Source organism: Myotis davidii, unplaced genomic scaffold (assembly GCF_000327345.1).
Source record: "Myotis davidii unplaced genomic scaffold, ASM32734v1 scaffold115, whole genome shotgun sequence".
Classification (NCBI taxonomy): domain Eukaryota; kingdom Metazoa; phylum Chordata; class Mammalia; order Chiroptera; family Vespertilionidae; genus Myotis; species Myotis davidii.
In genome coordinates, this window is record NW_006291010.1 from 2507220 (window position 1) to 2526207 (window position 18988).

The window sequence follows — 18988 nt, forward strand, 5'->3', positions numbered from 1 at the left end:
ACTTCTGAATAGAGAGGATGAATAATAACTAGAAAACAATGAAGTCAAAATGGTTAAGTTCAAATCAGAACATGCTGGGCAGAGGCAGAAGGAAGGAAGTGGAAACTGCTTCAGGCTTTCCCCCCTTTTTTGGCACAGGGGAAAGAAGGAATTCTGGGGTGCTTAGCAAGGTATCATGGTCTTTTCCAATGGGATCTGCAGGTGTCTTAATCTTGTGCTTGTGGCTAGAACACTGAAGGCCAGGTGCATGCATCCAAGAGAGGTCCTTTAGTGATGCAGTACTTCTTAGAGGAGGTAAGGTACCTGTGAGAATGTATAAATTCATGGCCCTCTTGTACGGAGGTCCACATGCGTCTCTAAGGCCCTCCTTGATTGCAGTAATGGAGAACTGGGGACTTATCACTTTGGAGATGCACAAATGACCTTAGATCCTAACTCTGTTGTTAGGCTACTTCCTTGTGAACAAGATCACATTGGCGATCTCACTATGGTCCTTGAAGCTTCCTGGGGCTTCAGATGTTCTTCAAGTCCAAGTCTAATAGGACAAGCTGGTCCAGTTTTCTTCCATGAGTGATGCTCAAACAGGTGTCTTGATCTGGAATCATTAATTTCTGCAGGTGCTACTGGCTTTAGTTTAGTAGAGGCTAGTTTTTCAGTCGTTGGAAGATCTGCCATAATCAGGAGCTGTAAGTCTGGCTTAGCTGAAAGTTTCAACTTGGGATGCTAGAAAATGGTTTAGCAGTGGAAGGAGGTGGCACATCTCTGCCAGCCAGAATGCACATCACCTGTTGTTTAATAGCATAATCATTCTGCTTAGCTCGAAGAAGAGGTGGGTTATTAAGGGGTTGGTGCTATCTGTGGGAGTAGGATTACAGAATTAAATTATTGATCTAAGAGAAAGAGGCAGCTGTTACAGACATAGGCAAATGCAAATCATATTTACAGACTCAAAGGGAAAATGATCAAACATGTTCTTTATAGGAAATCAAATTATTTTCTCTACAAATTCAGTTGTTTAAGTTTGAAAAGAAAAAAGTTATTTTTGTAGAAACAGTGCATAATCATTACAAAGGACTGAAAGAAAAAAAATCCTGTAGTTTCTTCCTCCCATAAACAACTGTCATTAACATTAGCACAATATCATCTCAAGTATTGTCTATACATATGTAAGAGAATAGGAAAATAAAAAGAAAATTTTTATAAAAATAGGATCTTATGTAAGAAATATGGTTCTGGTAACACTGCAGTCTAGATAACTTGAAATAAGCTCTAACTATAAATACCTGAAGATATTAGAACAAAACACAAAATAATGCCAACATCCTTTTAAATGATGAGTTATGTTCAGAAGAAAATAAAGGAAATTACTAGGTGCCACAAATAAGGACAGAACTGAAAACCAGGGTATTTCGCACACAAGGTGATACTGTGACTCCCTAGAAGAGTTGTTGATTTTGGCTGGCTGGAGTTATTATATTGTTTGCTTTATCTATTTGATTGTCACCCTATTTTTCTACCATCCCAACTGTTATTAATGAGAGTTTTAAAAATAGCTCATCACAAAGCCAAATTCCTAAAAATCTCTTCATAGTTGAGCAAAAAAAGGACCACTACTTTGGAAGTATTTGCAAAACAAATGATTTTATCTAGAATTCCTTACATCCTAGGTCATATAATTCTATGGAAAACTCGCTAAAATTCCTCATTCTTCAAACTCAGTTGCACTCCTATAAGGAAAATTTTTCTACTTCCTGTTTTTGCTTACAAAAATTCACTGTATTCAAAAAGATACAAAAAAATTAAGGTGACTTGCCATTTCTCTACAAAAATAATGTTATGGCTCTTCCAGAAGCTGTGTGCACACAATACAATGAATCGTTTTCTAGATTCGTAGCACGAGTTTGACTCTCCACTTTTACTGGATGAACTCATTAAGGCCAATAGCCTGCCAACAGGGGGCTGATACACTTGCTTGCTCACTCACCTCCTTGGCCCATGCCGGTTTCTCACTAGGACTCATTCCCTCTTTGTAATGGTACAGTGGCTTCTTCTCCACAGGCCTCTGCTCCTGCCGTTGATGCTGAAGAGAAACCAAGTAGTCTCTCTCTTGCTTTAGCTGTCTCTGCAGTCTTTCTGCTTGTCTCTGTTCTTCCAATTGTTTGCGCTTATATTCCTGTCCAGGCCAGGAAAGAGCAGCAAAGAAAGGCCAAATCACCATACAGAAACCATCGGCCAGTACCAGCTAAGCATGCAATGGAGTCAAAAGTGATGCTAAGTAACAAAGGACCTCAATAATGACAGAACCACGGAAGGATATCAGGATGTGCCACAGAGAAAAGCTACAGCTTTGGCTTAACATCTACACAGAACGTGGCACCTAATGAAAACACGATTGCTTTCATGGCAATCCCTACAGAACACTATCCATTTCAAAGCAACTTATCCTTGATGAGTTACAACCAAGGAAGTGGCAATAATGAGGACATTTGGATGGTCAGTACACAACCCCTATAAGGAACCATCCACTTCCTAATTTAGTATTTAAACCATTCAAACATGTACAACTAAGTACAAAACTGAAAGAGTGGCTAAAGACATTGCCTAAACTATCATTTGTTTAGCAGAACTTGGATCAACAAAAGCCATCAGCAAACTTATGTACAGGCTAAAAAATATAGTGCCACCAAATAAAAATTCAGTTAAAAAAAAAAAGACATCAAGAAACTCATTTGGAGAGCACTGCAATAATAATAAAAAGTACTTCAAGTGGAAGCTGCAAAATGTTCCCATCATGAGGGTAAAACTAATAGTCTGCAAATGAAATATGACAGCCGGGCTGAGTGGGTTCTTATGGAAGAGATGCATTTTGCGTGATTGTATTCTAACATGTTGCCAATGACCTTAAAAATCACTCTGCAATAAACACAGTCTCAAAAATAGTCTAAACTTATAATAAGGCCGTATTCATGTTAAAGTTTTACAGGTAGATGGCATTACTAAAGAATACATAACAAATGCATTAAATGTACTGAGACTCGGAAAACTGGGTCAGGAAATGTAAGAAGTTTCTGTGAGATTTTCGAGGTCCATAGGCTTGAAGGATCTCCTCTTCTGGGTTGGCACATTAGGAGGACACACACACACACACACGTGCACACACGTGCACACACATACGATGAACACAGAGCAGGCGAGCTGGCTCCCGGCTTTCCCATTACCAGAAGTAGAGCTTGTTCATGCAGTAGCTGCTGCTGCAAGATCTCTAACTGTCTCTGCTCCTCCTCTAACTGTCGCCTGATGTACTCCTGGAGAGGGAGGCAGCAGAGAATTCAGAGGAACACAGAGAGAGAGGGGGAAAAAAAAAGAACAGGTAATTTCAAAGGTTGACAAGAGCTGCCAAGTAAAGTGTGAAAGGAAGGAGGGGGGAAAATACCCAGCCACCTCCTCACCAAACAGGAAAAGGAAGCTGCACCCAAGCAGAAGCATTTCAATGCAGTCAAAAGCACAAGCCGGCTCTCTGCAACCGCTGACCGACATGGCTGGACTATTTGGTTTTAATAAACCCAGCTACATTGGAAAGCTTTTCATGACAGGCTCCCTCTTTATGGGCTACCTGGAATGAACAATGCTAGGGAGTGCGGAGGCTCCTGTGCAGGCAGCAGGGATACAATAATTGCTGAAGGCCATTGTGCACTGTCTTTGTACGGGAACCACCCTGCAGAGTGTTGCTGTGCTCTCAGAATGGGATTCTAACAGAGACAGGGGCCTGCATCAATGGCTCAAAGTCCTGGAGACCAGAGATGGCCTGCATAGAAAAGCTCTTCTGAAGCAATGAAAGAGTAGGACGTGGCTCGTGGCTCACGCTTCAGTGCCACCTTCAAAGCAGAAACCCAGGGCTGGGCGAGCCAGAAGATCAAGGTGGGGCAGGGGAGGGACTCTGGCCTGGGTAGGAAGCCAGCTTCAAGGAGTGGACATAGCCAGGGTTGTGCATTTGACTTCTTGAATAGGTGAGAATAGCTGCTTGAGAAAGAATAAACACCTGCTTACACCGAGCAGTCCTAAGAGAAGGTGACCCACACCCCAGAGACAGCTGGTGCTGGAGTTCACACCGGGGCCATCTGCGGGGCTCCCCAGTCCCAGCTGACCTGCTCGTGCTCCGCGCGCCTCCGCTCCTCCTCCCGGCGCATCTGCTCCTCATAGTGCCGGCGCTGCTCCCGCTCCTGCTGCTTCCGTAGCTCCTTCTCCCGCCTTTGTTGCTGTGGGGCAACAAGCAGACAACCGTGAAGGAACTGAACACAATTGGGGGGGGTGTCGGGAAACCAACAGGGACAGCTGCGGAACGCACGCATGTGTGCGCTCTTAACGAGAGACGGCTGCATGCCCAAAGGCTCTTTCTCTCCTGTGTCACTGGGGGACACGTTGGCAAGAACGAGGTGAGAAGTACGCTTCACAGTGATAAGATAGTCTCACGGATGTACAGTACAGCACAGAGAATGTAGTAAGAGTATGATAGCCATGGGCACTAAAATATTGAGAAAAACACTTTGTAAAGTATATGATTGTCTAACCCAAGCATGTCAGACTCAAAGGCTAACACAGGCCAAATAAACAAGGTTTAAGTTTATGTGGGCCGCAAAAAAAAAAAAGCTTTAATTTTCATAGAAACATAGGTTTATTTTGAAAGAGACAGCTGAATACAAAGGGCTGAAATACATGAGTAATCGTTAATGAGTATTCATTGTGGGCCGCAAGTTTGACATGCTTGGTCTAACCACTAAGCTACACCTGACACCAATACAAAATAATATTGAAAGTAAAAAAAGAAAGAAAGAAAGAAAAATAAGGTGACAGAGAACAATTCAGTGTCACACAGAGAGCAATTCAGTGTCATGCAGACACCTGCTATTTACCATGCAAGTGGACTTTCAATAAGTGCATTCTCCCAATTGATTGATGGCAGTTTTGAATCAGGGGTAGAAACACTAAGGTATAACAAGTTACTCATTATATCTTATCAAACTGTTTATGAGATTCTCTAGGTTTTCATGCACATTCACAACCCTCGTCATTTCGTCATCAGCTGCCTCTTGCACGCCCCCAACTGGGGATGGAACCCACAACCTGGGCATGTGCCCTTAACTGGGAATCGAACCATGACCTCCTGCTTCATAAGCTGACACTCAACCACTGAGCCATGCCAGCTGGGCTCATTCAGTCTTTGGCCACCATGTTGTGCAAACACTTCATACTACAGAAAGCAAAGACCAGAGAGGTTAAGCGACACATTCAAGGCTACACATGGATTAATGGCTGAGCGTACAGTAGAATTTATTGACTCCCACCCTTTCTGGTACACCATGCTGCCTTTCTTCATTTTTTGGAGTACTCACTTTTAAGTATCAATTTCCAGTTCTCACTCAAGTAAGACTCTTAAGCTCAGGAACCACCATCATCTCATTCAATTACCATACTTCTGACAGGGGACAGTGGGGTAAGCACTTTTCATGCTTTATCTTGTTTAATATTCACAAAAATCTTCGGAGGCAGATATGATTATTATCCTCCATTTTATATGACAAAACCGAGACACAGAGAGATTAAATAATTGTTTAAGGTCATGCCCACATTCAAGGTCAAACCCAGAAATCAAGTGATGGAGCTTGATTTCACAGCCTAGAAATGTAACTCCAATGTGAACTCAAGCATTTACAAAAGGTGAAGAGGCAACAGGAGGGATAGAAAGATCACAGATTAATCCAGCTCTTCGTACCCTCTCAGGAAAGAGGAATATCTTAGGAGTAGTCACAGGAGCCAATGTTTCTCAACTAGGGATAGCACTGTTCCCAGCCCCTGGAGCATTTGGAATGTGTGGGGAATGTGGGAGGTTTCTGGTTGTCCCAATGATGGAGGGACATGCCTGCCATTTAGCGTGAGAGGCAGGGATGCTAAACACCCCACAATACACAGGATAGCTAGTACTTTCCATGCCCCCTGCCATTAGCGTCTTGTTTGAGACATGCCACAGGCAGGCCCTTCCCTTCGTGTCAGAGCCCAGTAATGGCATTAGGGTCTCTTCTTCTTCAAATACTAGGTTTGGAGGGGACATCTCATGGGGTCCATTCCCTTGTAACATTCTCAACAACAACTCACTGCCCAGCTGAGGAAACATGGGTTACTCATAATAGAATGGACTGTGACTGTATCCCACTGACAAGCTAGCTCAGCACTAACAGGGAAACAGCTTTTAGTACAAAAGCTCTGTCACAGCCCCAATGCTCAAAACTCCAAAGAAGCCAGAGTGAGGAGGCCTTTGTGATGTGGCTCCCTCCTGCGGTTCTCTGGGCTGCTGTCTTCCCATCACCTTGGAGGCTCGGGAGACAAGCTGCATCTTTAGAGGCTCAACGCCTATCATGTCCAGATCAACAGTTATTTGTCCACCTTAGATTGCAGGCAATGGGGAGCCACTGGAGAGCTATATGCAGTCAAATGCCATGATCAGACTTGCATTTTCAAGAGGTCTCTTAACAGCCAGGGGAGGGCGCAAGACTAGAAGCTGGAACACAGTGTGAGTCATTCAACGGATCCAGGAAGAAAATGATAGGGCATCCATGAGCGAAGCAAAGGCAGTGGGAGAGTCCACGTTCGTAACCCCTGCTGAGCGGGGAGATACAGTAAAAAAGAAGAGAGATGAAAAACCTACCCAGATTTTCAGTTATTTTAACAGGAATGGAGTGGACGCCAACTTAGAAGTAGAACTTGGAATCGGGCCAAAATAAAATAGGCAGTTGGGTGACTATGAGGTGTGTGAGGGTGAGTGATGTTCTTGCCAAGGAGCGTGGCAAATGGAGGGATAGCAAAAAAAAGCGAGTTTAGGAAAGGGAATGAGGGGCACAGGAGTCAGGTTCCAGACATGTGATTATTGTCTTACAGAAAAAATAATACAGGGAGATGTGAGTAGAAAACATCATTCTGGGAACTGACTGAATAACTTGGATTACGGACCCAAAACAGAGATATTTCCAACACACAACCAAAGAAAATCAATGCCAGCGCAGAGAATAAAAATAATTATGTGTACAGATCTGGCTCCTGGCAGGAAATAGCTCTGATCTGGCTAACATTTCAAATTTTTTACCATTGGCCTCTTTCTTGAGGAAAAAATTAATCAAGCCTTGGGAAGATTGAGCTGATTTTTATGTGAAGGATTTGTACATTTTCAACCTTTTTGCTAGGAATCAATACTCTTTATAATTACATGCCACTCAGGTCCCTGCACAAGGTGTACACAGTATTGATTGCAATTGAAGAGGGTGTGGGCTTCCCAAGTACGCTGTAGTTTCTGAGAAAGACACTCAAAAGTGGCTAATAATTAATACTGATCTCACTCAGATCAGCTGCTGCTAACTCAGGGAGGCATCTGCCAGGGCTTTGGTTCCTGTGGCGAGTCTGGAAAAATAAATCACTTCCCCAACCTTCTGAGGGCACCTTGCCAATTTTTAGCCACTGTGTCTCCATGTTAATGCCTTTCCAGGAAAAAAAAATGTTTGCTCTCTCTCCTCCTGGGCGTTGGGCTGTTGGAGGGGACATACCAATATATGTAAGAGAAAGATCAAGTCCTGGGCCTCAAGCAGACACCTTGACAAAGCTCGGATGACTCTTTCTAGAAGCAGCTCTTGAGGCTTGATCCTGGTGGACCCCCAGCCCCTCACATAGGGCCTGGCCTCTAGAAGGTGCACAGAGAGTTTTGTTGAACTGAACCAAGTAAAAAACTTGGGGCAAAAGAAGACAACACAGTATCCTCCGATATTTCTGTGGCACTATGTCCCTTCCTATTAGTACTTACAGGTTACATCACATTGTACCTCATAATATGGTTATCTGAGTATGCCTTACCTACTCTCAATCTAGGTTAAAAGCTCTTTGTGGACAGGGTCTCTGTTCCACTCCAGTTTTTATCTCCCACTATATCCAATATAGAGCCTCATACCATTGATACTTGTTGCATTGAATACTGTTGATTGGGCAGCAAGAAAAGGAGAGAAAGCCATGCAGAGCCATCCTTCTAAGACCTCCAGGCCTTTTATGTGGAGCACAATCAAGACTTAAGAATGTTTTTCTAAATAGAGATCTACTTATAGTTGGCACTGGCATAGTATCTATTGGCTATCGTAGAGAAAGGCAGAAGAAAAATAAAATAAGAAAATAAGCATGTAGCCAGAAGGAGTAGAAAGAGGGGAAATATTATTCTGAATTTCATTCAGATTATGCATAAAGATGTCAGTGGTTCTGCTGTCCAAAAAAATGGCTTAAACCAACTCCTCTACGCTGGGGCGTAGGGGAGGCCCGGGGAAGGTCAAGGGGAAAAAAAAGGAGACATATGTACTACTCGTTGTAATACTTTAACCAATAAAACAAAATAAAAAACCCCACACAAAACCAACTCCTCTAACATTCGTGGCAGATGCCTCACCTAGAAGGACCTGCCTGCAAGTATATTTTCATCCGCCTCTTCTTAGAGGCATCTCCAAAAGTTATATCACTTAAATTAGATATTCAGTGGGTTCTTATAAGTTTCCTAGCTTATTTGTTTTATTCCTGGTTGGGGAATGACTGATAATACTCACTCCAGGTTAAAATCATTGTAGCCTTGCTGGTTGGAGTAGGTCACCAGGGGCTTCTTGTCTTCCTTGTACTCTCTGGAGGTTCCCAAAGAATGATTTTTCTTAATAACAGTCTGATCTCTCCATGCGTGTTCCCCCTCCAGCCACCTTCTGGAGGTGGCTGTGTGGCTGCACGTTCAAGTATATGAGCAAGTAAGTTTATTTTAATGAGAAAGATAATCCTGCACCCTGCTCAGGGGACCCTCAAAAGTTATACATTGATCCCAAATTGACTGTGTAGAATTGCAGGTCTTTAAATTCTTGCAAAAGAATGTCCCTTTAATCCGTAAATATCCAATTCGTATTAAAGTTATAAGAAATAATCCTCTTGGGTGCTCATGACAAAGACTGCGGAGTTTGCCTTCCTTTCCTTTTGTTTCGTTAAATGTTCTTTTCAGATGGCATTTAACCAACAGAAATGTGCGAACTGCACACGGTGCTCTGGCTCTTATGGAAGTGACTTTGATGAATGGTTAGGCCATAAATTGCATTTTACAATGTTATCAGAACAGCCGAATAAAGCTAATCACTGTGCCTGTGGTAGGAATATCACCTCAGACATTATTCACAGCACTACTCACCACGACTAGGCGAGTGTGTAGGTTTTCAACAATCTCAGAGAGCTCACCTGAATAACACGTTTACTCTTATCTGATGGACAACAGGAATCTCAAACTCTGGAGTTTGCCTCTTCTCTGAGCTGCCAGGATCTCGGAGTCAGGCTGGTGGCCCCCCGGGCACCTGCACTTGGTCGCCATGCTGTGTCAGGTCCTGGGAATGGACCCGGCTGGCTTCCCCTTGTTGTTCTCTTTTACTTTATAGTCCATTTTACTTTATTTTATTTTCTGTTGATGTATTAATCTTTGTAAGCAACCTTAGTCCTCTTTTTAGAATGAAGAAAGGTCATTAAGATGGGTCAACACTAATAAACAAATGAAAACCGAGCCTTGATCTCCCATATCTTTTGAAAACTCAACATTTTCCTTGGGAAGCTCAAAATGAAAATAAGCAAGAAATTGTTGACTTGTAATTTGGTTCTTTGTCGATGAAGATGCCACCTCTGTTTATGTCACCTGAGCATGTGGTGAAAGTTATTTCACAGCAGTGGGGACCAATCTGTTCTGATCCGGACAAAAGAGAGTTGGTTAAGGTGAGCTACCCAGATGTACACAGAGCTGGTGGGGCTTAAAGGGGGATGTAACAGCCTCCTTTCTACTCATCAAGACAGTAAAAATTGTAATTTCTGTGTATGGGTGTTTTCTTTTTTCAACCCAAACATGTACTCCATCATAGATTATTCTAATTAGAGCCTTATGATATAAGGCTATGAAATAAGTGGGGCAAATGTCATTTTAAAATTTCCTTCTTTTATAACCTTTTGGGAAGGTTTAATGCCTTGTCAATGGCCACATGATAACTTAGGAGAAAATCATGGAATGAATACAAACCATGATGTTGGGCACTGTCTGTGAGTGCCAGGTATTTGCTGGGCAGGTGGATTGACATGCTTCAGCTCATTTAATCCCACAGAGTGATGACAGAGTTTGTTATTATTATTCCCATTTTATAGATAAGCACATTGAGGCTCAGAGAAGTTAAGCAAATTGTTCCATGTCTCACAGCTGGAAATGGTGGAGCCTGGAATCAGGCCCAGGCCGGTCTGATTCCATGCTCTTTCCACGCTGTGCCCTCCTACCTCCCGGCCCCTAGTGCTCAGGAGAGTGTTCTGTCAGCTGGAGATTAGTGGGAAGGACAGTGAGAGTGTGGGGAGGAGCTGAGCTAAAGGCAACTCATCTCTCCTGGCACCATCAGCACTTCCTTCAATGTCCTTAAGGAATTCCAGATGGGATACTTAGTTGTTTTCATCTACTTACCAAACATTCAGGTTGAATTTGAGTCTTATTCTCATGACATTTGGTAGATTCTGAGGAAATGAGGCTTGATGCCATTGTGTAGAGATTTTGGGCCCTGAGTCTCTCTTTTAGATACATCACATCCATTATATAGACACACAGGTAGCATCCACACTTGCGAATTAATACCCCATAACTGTAATACAACATGTCATTGGGGACAGGGGAGGCAGGAGAGCCAAAGGACGTAGAGGAAAGAACACTGGGTAAGAAATAAGAACACTAGATTCTAGTCTTGCTCTGCCACCAAAACAAACACCGCAGACCACATAGTCTCAATAAATATTTGTTTAACACATAAGTGAAGTGTTCTATGACCTTGAATAAAGCACCTTAATCTGATGTCACAGGGGGCAGATAAGGTCATCTCACAGGTCTGTTCAGTCTAAAAGTGTCTAAGCAAGGATGTGCCTCATCGCAAAGCAAAAATCTAGCAATTCAGAATGAGAAGTGAAACGAAGCAGAAATTCTCTTAGAATTTGCTCTGAGAGAGCTTCTCTTGGTTTTCATCCTGGTGTCCTCCTGGAAGTGGTGAGAGGGGACCCAATGACCACAGAGGATCCGAGTCAGCCTCCAGAGGAGAGCAAGCTGCTGGCGCAGGATCCAGTCGGGCTCCTTGGGAAGTACCTCAAACCATCCCCTTGACTCAGGGGCTCTCTGCTCAGACACACAGATGAAAGGATGCAGTGTGGTCTTTTAAATCAACCACACAGTGAAGTAGGACTGTTCTGTATAAACTTCACAGAAGCTCTGGGCATTTCATTTGCACAATTTAACATTTGCTAAGGTTTCCTTTTGGAAAGACCACAGCAGGCCAAGGGCATGATTTCTTGTAACTAAAACTGGGATGCCAAACTTTTTTTTTTTAAATAGAAAGGACATTAAGAGTGATGGTGAAACAGCCTGGCACCTCTGAATTCACTACACAATGGAGTAGTCAGAATAACAAAAAATAATAATCATAGATAATATGAGCAAACACGTTGTGCCTCTTCTGATGCAAGACAGAATTTCTGGGATGCATATAGAGGAGGAACAATATTCTAAGCCCTATACTCATTCAATTCTCACCACAACACTTTTAGGTACAGACTATTGTCATTGTCCCAATTTGACAGCTAAGGAAACTGAGGCACACACAGGCCAATAGCTTGCCCAAGTTCACTTGGTAAGTGCAACGCCAGGACCTCACTCTGTGTGTGGCTCTTGGCAAGCTTGCTCTCTGGGTTGAAAGAAGCTGGTGGAGACATTTACGTTTACCATGTGAAGGATGTCGTGTTCTGCTTTTTCAGGTGCCCATTTTTTTCCCCTTTCTATCATCACTTTGTTACCTATCTTTTCTTCACAGAAACAGTAATCAGAGAACCATTAGAGAAGCTAGACACACTACACATACCTCCTTCTTTTATTTTATACTCTTTATACTATTAAAGATAAACCATCCAACCTATTCATTCATAGCTTTCCTGGAAATTAATTGCCTAAACTCTTCCTTTGAACTCCCTGGTCAACTTTTTATTGTTGTTGTTATTTTTGTTAATCCTCACCCATGGATATTTTCCCATTGATTTTTAGAGAGTAGAAGGGAAGGGGAGACACACACACACACACACACACAGAGAGAGAAACATGGATGTGAAAGAGACACATCAACTGGTTGCCTCCCACACACACCCCCGACCAGGGCCAGGGATCAAGCCTGCAACTGAGGTATGCTCCTTTGACCAGAATCAAACTTGGGAGCCTTCAGGCCTCAGGCCTACGCTCTATCTACTAAGCCAAACCGGCTAGGAATCCCTGGCTAACGTTTGAACAGTAGGCAGCCCCATGGCTAAGCACAGGCTGAGCTGCAAGGAGGCTTTAATGAAGAAATCTGGTCCTTTCTCTCCTATTGATGCCAGTCAATGTGATTACTCAGAAGCTCTTATTATCTCTGAGCCACAACAGTTTCCCCTGAGTTTTCCTGGGATTTGCATAGAGGAGCAAGAATGGCCTGATGGACATGCTGAGTACCTATGACCCTGTAGGTTAATGTAAAAGTCAGTGCATATGTAACTCCTAAGTTCCCTCTGCCATTATTTGGAAGCCTTAGATGAAACTCTAGATTGATTTCTAAGAAAACAAGCCCATTGTAAACCAGTTTATTAATACGATGTCTACAGAGAGGGCCACCTTGCACATCTGGGTGTTACTAAAGATGCTAAATGATATCATACGTGGAAAGGCTGCAGGAACCGGCACCATTTGGGGAAGAGCATTATCATTGCCTCCAAACGCTTTTGGGCTGAGGTGGAAGGCATTCTAGTTTTCTCTGGCATACTGTGTATTAATGGAAGGCAGGTCTGTAATGCACGAATCAATAGCAGGCTAAGTTGCTCAAAAATAGAATAGGCTGCATTAAGCTTCTAAAAGTATAAGCAGAGATCATACATTAAACAGGCTAAATGACTCTGTTTGAAGAATATCATCAAGCTATTGCTTTGAGAGAAGTGGCTTAGATCACTTTTGAGGTCCCTTATCTTCCCCAACCTCTATGAGTCTATAAAACTACTCACTGAAGAAAATAAAAGTGAAATGAAAACAATTCGATGTAAATGCCATGTGAAATACCATTCGGTGAAACTATTTTGATGGCGCAGTTTTATGGTCAGGAACAACTAATAATGATTATGAAACACAAGAAACGCAGACGAGATGTGATAAGAGGTTCCATGAAGAACCCAGACAATGGAAGGCAGGTCTGTAATGCCTGGTGCCTACAGTCCCTGAAAGGCCATACCTGCCATCCACCTATGGTCAGCAACTGCCTAACATCTCTTTCCAGTATGAAATGCTGTATTTATATAAACCAGCATATCTTTCCCATTCCTGGAAAGCATGGGAAGAGGTCTGGGCAAAAGGATTTAAAATAACAGTAGCATTTTCCTGCAACTTCCTCACATTGGCAGGAAACCCCTCCCACCAAGGATCCAGGTGACTACACAGACAAAGCCCCACCTCCTGCATCATGGCAGGTAAGTGAGAGTTAGTTGTCCTTCTGGGATCCACACACCCATGCACACCACATGGCCTCTGAAGCGTGGGACGAAGAGCATCCGGTTTGTCAGCCTGGCGCCCAGCTGTTTCATAATTTCTGTTCAGTTATTGGAATAATGGAGCTTAGGTCCAGCTAGGAAGCATTCAGTCTTTGTGCCAATGCTGATGACATTCAGGAATAAAGTGCCCCTCTACCGCCCGCCAGAGGCCCCTGCTTACAGCACACATTAGGATGCCCACAGTTAATGATTAAATGAACTGAATACCATTTCTCAGCAGTGCCGATGAATGAACACTCCAAGGCCTTAAAAGGTGGGAAGGGGGGGGGTATTCTTGCTCATGGTGCCTCTCTCTTCGGAGAGCCTGGGGGTGTGGTCCAGTGGGAATGCCACACTGGTGCACAACCACTCTCATGTCCCCGGCTCCGGCTTCTGCCCACTCAGCCTGCTCAGCTGCATGCAACTCTGAGCCCTCGCCCTGAAGAGAGGTTGACTTAGAGGAGCAACAACTAGGCAGATAATGAGAAACAAAGATATTTCCCTTCCTGTACAGCTGTGTTCTGGAATTTATTCGCGTACTTACTGGGTGCCAGGTATTGCTCTAAGCACTTTTTATGTATTAACTCATTTACTCCTTTAAACTATCCCTGTCCCATTTTATAAATGGGCAAACTGAGGCAGAGAGGTCTAGTCTAAGATCGCAAAGGTGTGGTGGCACCGGATTCAAACCCAGGCAGTCTCTTCCTTATGTACGCTGGAATACCTTGCTTCTACCTCCTTGGTGAAGGGGTCAGTTCTGGTGCTGAGTCCCTGATGCCCAGAACTGACTATTCAGGCATCAAAAGGACCCTATCTTCTTTTGGGTTTAATTCAGGACTCCATGCAGCCACTTGACAATAATGGGATTATAATTAGACAGTGTTGGAAATGACAGCAAGAAATACCGATAAGAGAATCCATTGAAAAGTAGAGGTGGCCAGGGGAAGGTCTCCTGAGGCTCGGCTGGGAAGAAGAGACCTTCCAAGGTGGTCTTTGATCCTCGTAAACGAGGTACATCCAGGAGGATGAAGATGGGTTGCCTCCCGTGCTGGCTAGGCCAGGACTGCCAGCCAAGGTAACAGTAGATGGACATCCCAGCAAGACACAGGAAGAGGGAAGCTCTCAAGGAAGGACCCTCAAAAAGGGATAACAAAGTCCAGGTTTTATAGTAAACAGGGATGGTACATTAGAGAACTAAGAAAGGCAGGGAAACGGAAATGCTATCTATTCAGAAAACCCTTAAAACCAACAAATGAAAAGTAACAACTTTGAAATCATGAGTTGCACAAGGACAATAAAATATTCACCCAAGGATATCAGTCCATGCCTGTGTCAGGCATGGTGCCTAGATTTCTGTATATATGATTCCATTTTCTTCTCACAACAAAGTAAATAGTATCTTAATTGTTTCTATAAGGAAGCTGAGGTTCAGAGAAGGTAAGTACTTTGCCCAAAGATCACATAGCTAGAAGCACACCTTGGTCGCCACACCTTCAAAGCTGGTGTACTTTGTCTCATAATCTGTTATCCTGCCATTTAAAAAACTAATGACACATTTACTCTTAATGACTTAACTGATTTCCTATTAGTATTATAACAAATATTCTTCCCAAGGCATAAAAAAATCTTACCTGTTGGTATATTTTATTTTAATACATTCAAGAGGGTTTTACTGCTGCACATGAAAGAATTCAAATTGTTGGAAGTTATATCTCTGACTTCAGCCAAAGGGACTCAATACCAATAATAATAATAATAACTAATAGTGGTTAAGTGTCTTGTAAGTATTGGTCCTATTCTAAGCTTTCTATGAATTAACTAATTTAATCCTCACAATAGCCTTGGGCGTAAATGCTATTGTCATTTCAGGTGGTGGTAATGAAGAAACCGAGGCACCAGAAAGTTAAAAAACTTCTATCTATTAAGGAAAATAACCATTAGCCAAGATACGACTCTCAAGAGAATTTCCCCAAATGCTCTGTGCTCATGAGACTTTTAAGAGCTTTGATATATTGTCCTGTACATACCGACTCTTAAAGAGATATGCAGCTTTCCCCTGCCCCTTTATCCTTGCGCCCCCCCCCCCACCCCCCCACCTCCCGCTGGCGCTTTTTTTTTGGTCTAAGAGCAGCTGGGAGAAACTACTTAGGTTCCAAAGAATAAGCTCACAAACACTGGCTTCTCTGGGGTTGGGCTCCGGCTGGCACAGCTCCTGTGAGGCTGGCCTGGTTACCCTGAGTGAAAACAAATGCTAAGAGGGACTGTAAGCCAAAGCTGACCACAAATAGATGAGCATGTAATTACACAAAGTTCTCTAAAGAGAAGTCTGAGGTGGGTCTTGCTAGTAACAGTTACACTGGACTTGTCAGTGGGATGCTCAGGAAGTGGGATATGGGGAGACTCTGAGGACCCCAGAGCATGCAGGTAGTACACAGTGGCCCTCAAATTCAAACCAACAACTTTCACTTAAAAATCAGATCTGACTTCCTGAGCAATTATCTTCTTCCAAAACAAAGAGGAAATGAATGTATTTCTAAAGAGTACCACAAACCACCACCCCCCCTTTTTTTACATCAACACCTGAGGATATATCCTTTCCATAGATTTACCTGCAACTTTTTGGTGTACGGGACGATGCTTCAATCAATTGAGCCATTCAACCAGGGCAAAAATTTTTTTTTAAATATTTTTTGTTTTGTTGTTGAAACTAAAGGATCCTGCTATCATGTTTGACCTTCGGGCAACATTCACAGAGCTGGTCCCTTTAACCCTATGCTCAACATCAAGGTCTCCTGATGTTCCTTCTGTGTCCTTATCAGTCTTCTTTGCTGGCTTCTCCTCTCTTGCTCTGATTTCTCAGAGTTCAGGCCCAGACTTTCTCTCTCCTCAGTGTAGACTTCCATTACCAGAAACCAGCAATTCCCACCTTTCCCATCGTTCACCCGCTTCTACAGCTGTTTCTATAATCCAACTGCATGCTTGGCATCACCATTGGCCGCCTCATAGGCATCTCACTATGTTCCAAACTGATATTATTCTCCTCCTCCCAAACCTGGTCCTCCACCTGGATGGTCCAGTCCAATGTTGGGAACCTTCTGGGACTGCCCGCTCTGCTTCACCTCTGACGTCTAGTCAACCCCAGGTCCTGTATGCTCTACAGGCAACATCTCTCTCAAATGGATCCACTTTTCTCAATCCATCTAAAGCACTCCCCTCTCAGGCTTGGACTACCTTGTCTCTCCCACCTGTGCTCCTTCCAATCCCTTTCCTTGCAACGGCCAAAGTTCCATTTTAAAACTGCAGATCTGCCCTAACTGGTTTGGCTCATTGGGTAGAGCGGCAGCCTGTGGACTGAAGGGTCCCGGGTGGATTCTCGTCAGGGGCATGTGCCTGGGTTGCAAGCTCAATCCCCAGTAGGGGGTGTGCAGGAGGCAGCTGATCGATGATTCTCATCATTGATGTTTCTCTCTCTATCCCTTCCTCTCTGAAACAAATAAAAATACATTTTAATAAAAGTTTTAAAAAATAAATAAAAATAAAACTGCAGATCTGATCCTATTCTCTTGGTTAACATGTGAATATTTCCCTACTATTCTTAAAGTAAAATTCAAAACTCCTTAGCTTGGCCTAAGAAGCCCTGCTTCCCTGCCTACATCCTCTGCTCTCTCCTTCAGCTGGACTCCAACCAACATGCCTCCCAGTCAGGCTAGTCTCCTGTCCCCGTAGTACATGCCCATAGTGCGCATTCTTGATAATGAATGATTGAATATTTGCCTAATTCCTGTTTCCCTCACAGATCTAGTCTTCACAAGGGCAGACTGTATTCCCAGTATTCTGCATAGTGGAAGTAGGCAGTCACTAAATTTGTTAAATGACTGCCTGCAGAAATAGGGGAAAGGTTTTAATTCTTCTGTACACTTAAGCAACAACAGTTGGGCTCAATGTCCTTGAATGCCTCAGTCACCATAAAATGCTACAGGCTTAGAGAGAACTCACTGCTGAGACTGCCTGTCTCTCATTTTGTACAGTAGGGCTCCAGTATTACTAGTGAATAAGATATCGGTGGTATTTCTTAAAAAAACACACACACACACAAAAACCTTCAGGTGACAGAACCAAAGCAGTATGCAATCTTTTAGGTAGAACTGGTTGTTTTATTACTGGACAATGTCATATGGTCTTGAAGGGCACTGACTGAGACCCAGGTGGCTTAAAAAAATTAACACAATTCTCTGAAGGATAGAAGTTCCTACCATGGAGCAAGTTGGCACTCCTGGGATCAATTTGATTCATTCCTGTGACTTAAATATACTCTTTCCAAAATGAAGTATAAAAGGTCTTCTGCAAATTGAAATATATATATATCTCACTAGTATCATCTCAAACCCTCGAGCAGAATCAGGCATCACCATAAACCTTCTGCTCAAGGTCAATGTCTGCAAAGATGACCAGAGTGGGTGTCCCAACACCTCCTGGCTCCTAACTCTGTAGTAGAGAATAAAATAAGTTGTTCCTTGTCTAGGCCAAGCAATGAAAAAGTTTATTGGACTGAGTAAAATAGAAGAAGCCCTCTACATGCGCTGTCTCACTATTGCTGGGCTCATTCGCCTGAGCTGGGTTTAATCAAGCTCCTGGAACTTAGTTATAAATTGTACTTTGTCATTGGACATAGCTGAGAGTCTTGCATTCACCATTTAATTGGCTTGAAGCCACATCTTTTCACAAGCTGAGAAATGACTCCCTTCACTGTACAAAGTCCTTCCAAGAATATGCGGATACTGATTTAGAACCACGCCAAATCCACGTGGTGACCCATAAATAGCAAAGGACATGCAGGGCTTCCTTAGAAAGCCCTGGTAGGAGCTGACATCTGAGATCACCGAGGAAGACAATGGCTGTAACTTAGCCTCATGTGACCAAAAGGACACCCGAAGGGCCTTTATTTGGAAATGGGGGTGTATTTCCCAGCATGCCCACACAAGCCTACCTGACCACAGCAATGCAACATTTGCAAGTCTACCTATAGACTTTAACTGTTTCCATGTGATGATGTAGTTCAAGTTCCTACTCAGAACACCAGAAACTCAAGTTGTCACCCCAGGCCAGGGCATCAGACGTGGATGGGGATCCAGAAGGAGAAGGACACAGGAGGGGCGTCCCTGGTGGCAGAGACAGTCATTACTTAGAGGTTCAGAATTTACAGCCATCTGAGCTTCCTATTTCTTTTTCTTTTTCTATTGAGCAACAGGGGCAAGATATAGGATCAAAAGATAAAGCAGATATAATCTCTTGATTTTCTGCAGTCATGAGCATTTCTCCTTCTGGTGAGAAGTCAGGGCTT

The 18988-nt window shown here is 43.2% G+C and overlaps 1 protein-coding gene across 8 annotated transcripts in view; it reads right to left on the bottom strand.

The window, feature by feature from the left end:
- TNIK (TRAF2 and NCK interacting kinase) overlaps positions 1–18988 on the bottom strand; it is a 346282-nt gene that overhangs the window by 63663 nt on the left and 263631 nt on the right. For 4 of the 8 annotated variants that reach the window (XM_006764111.2, XM_006764110.2, XM_006764107.2 and 1 more), the window contains exons 13-15: positions 4146–4256; positions 3219–3305; positions 1985–2173 (exon numbers count right to left, since the gene is read on the bottom strand). In XM_006764111.2, coding sequence (XP_006764174.1) covers positions 1985–2173; positions 3219–3305; positions 4146–4256 — 387 coding nt within the window. The remainder of the gene's footprint in view (positions 1–1984; positions 2174–3218; positions 3306–4145; positions 4257–18988) is intronic. The other 4 variants (XM_006764113.2, XM_006764112.2, XM_006764109.2 and 1 more) reach the window with 1 other exon arrangement.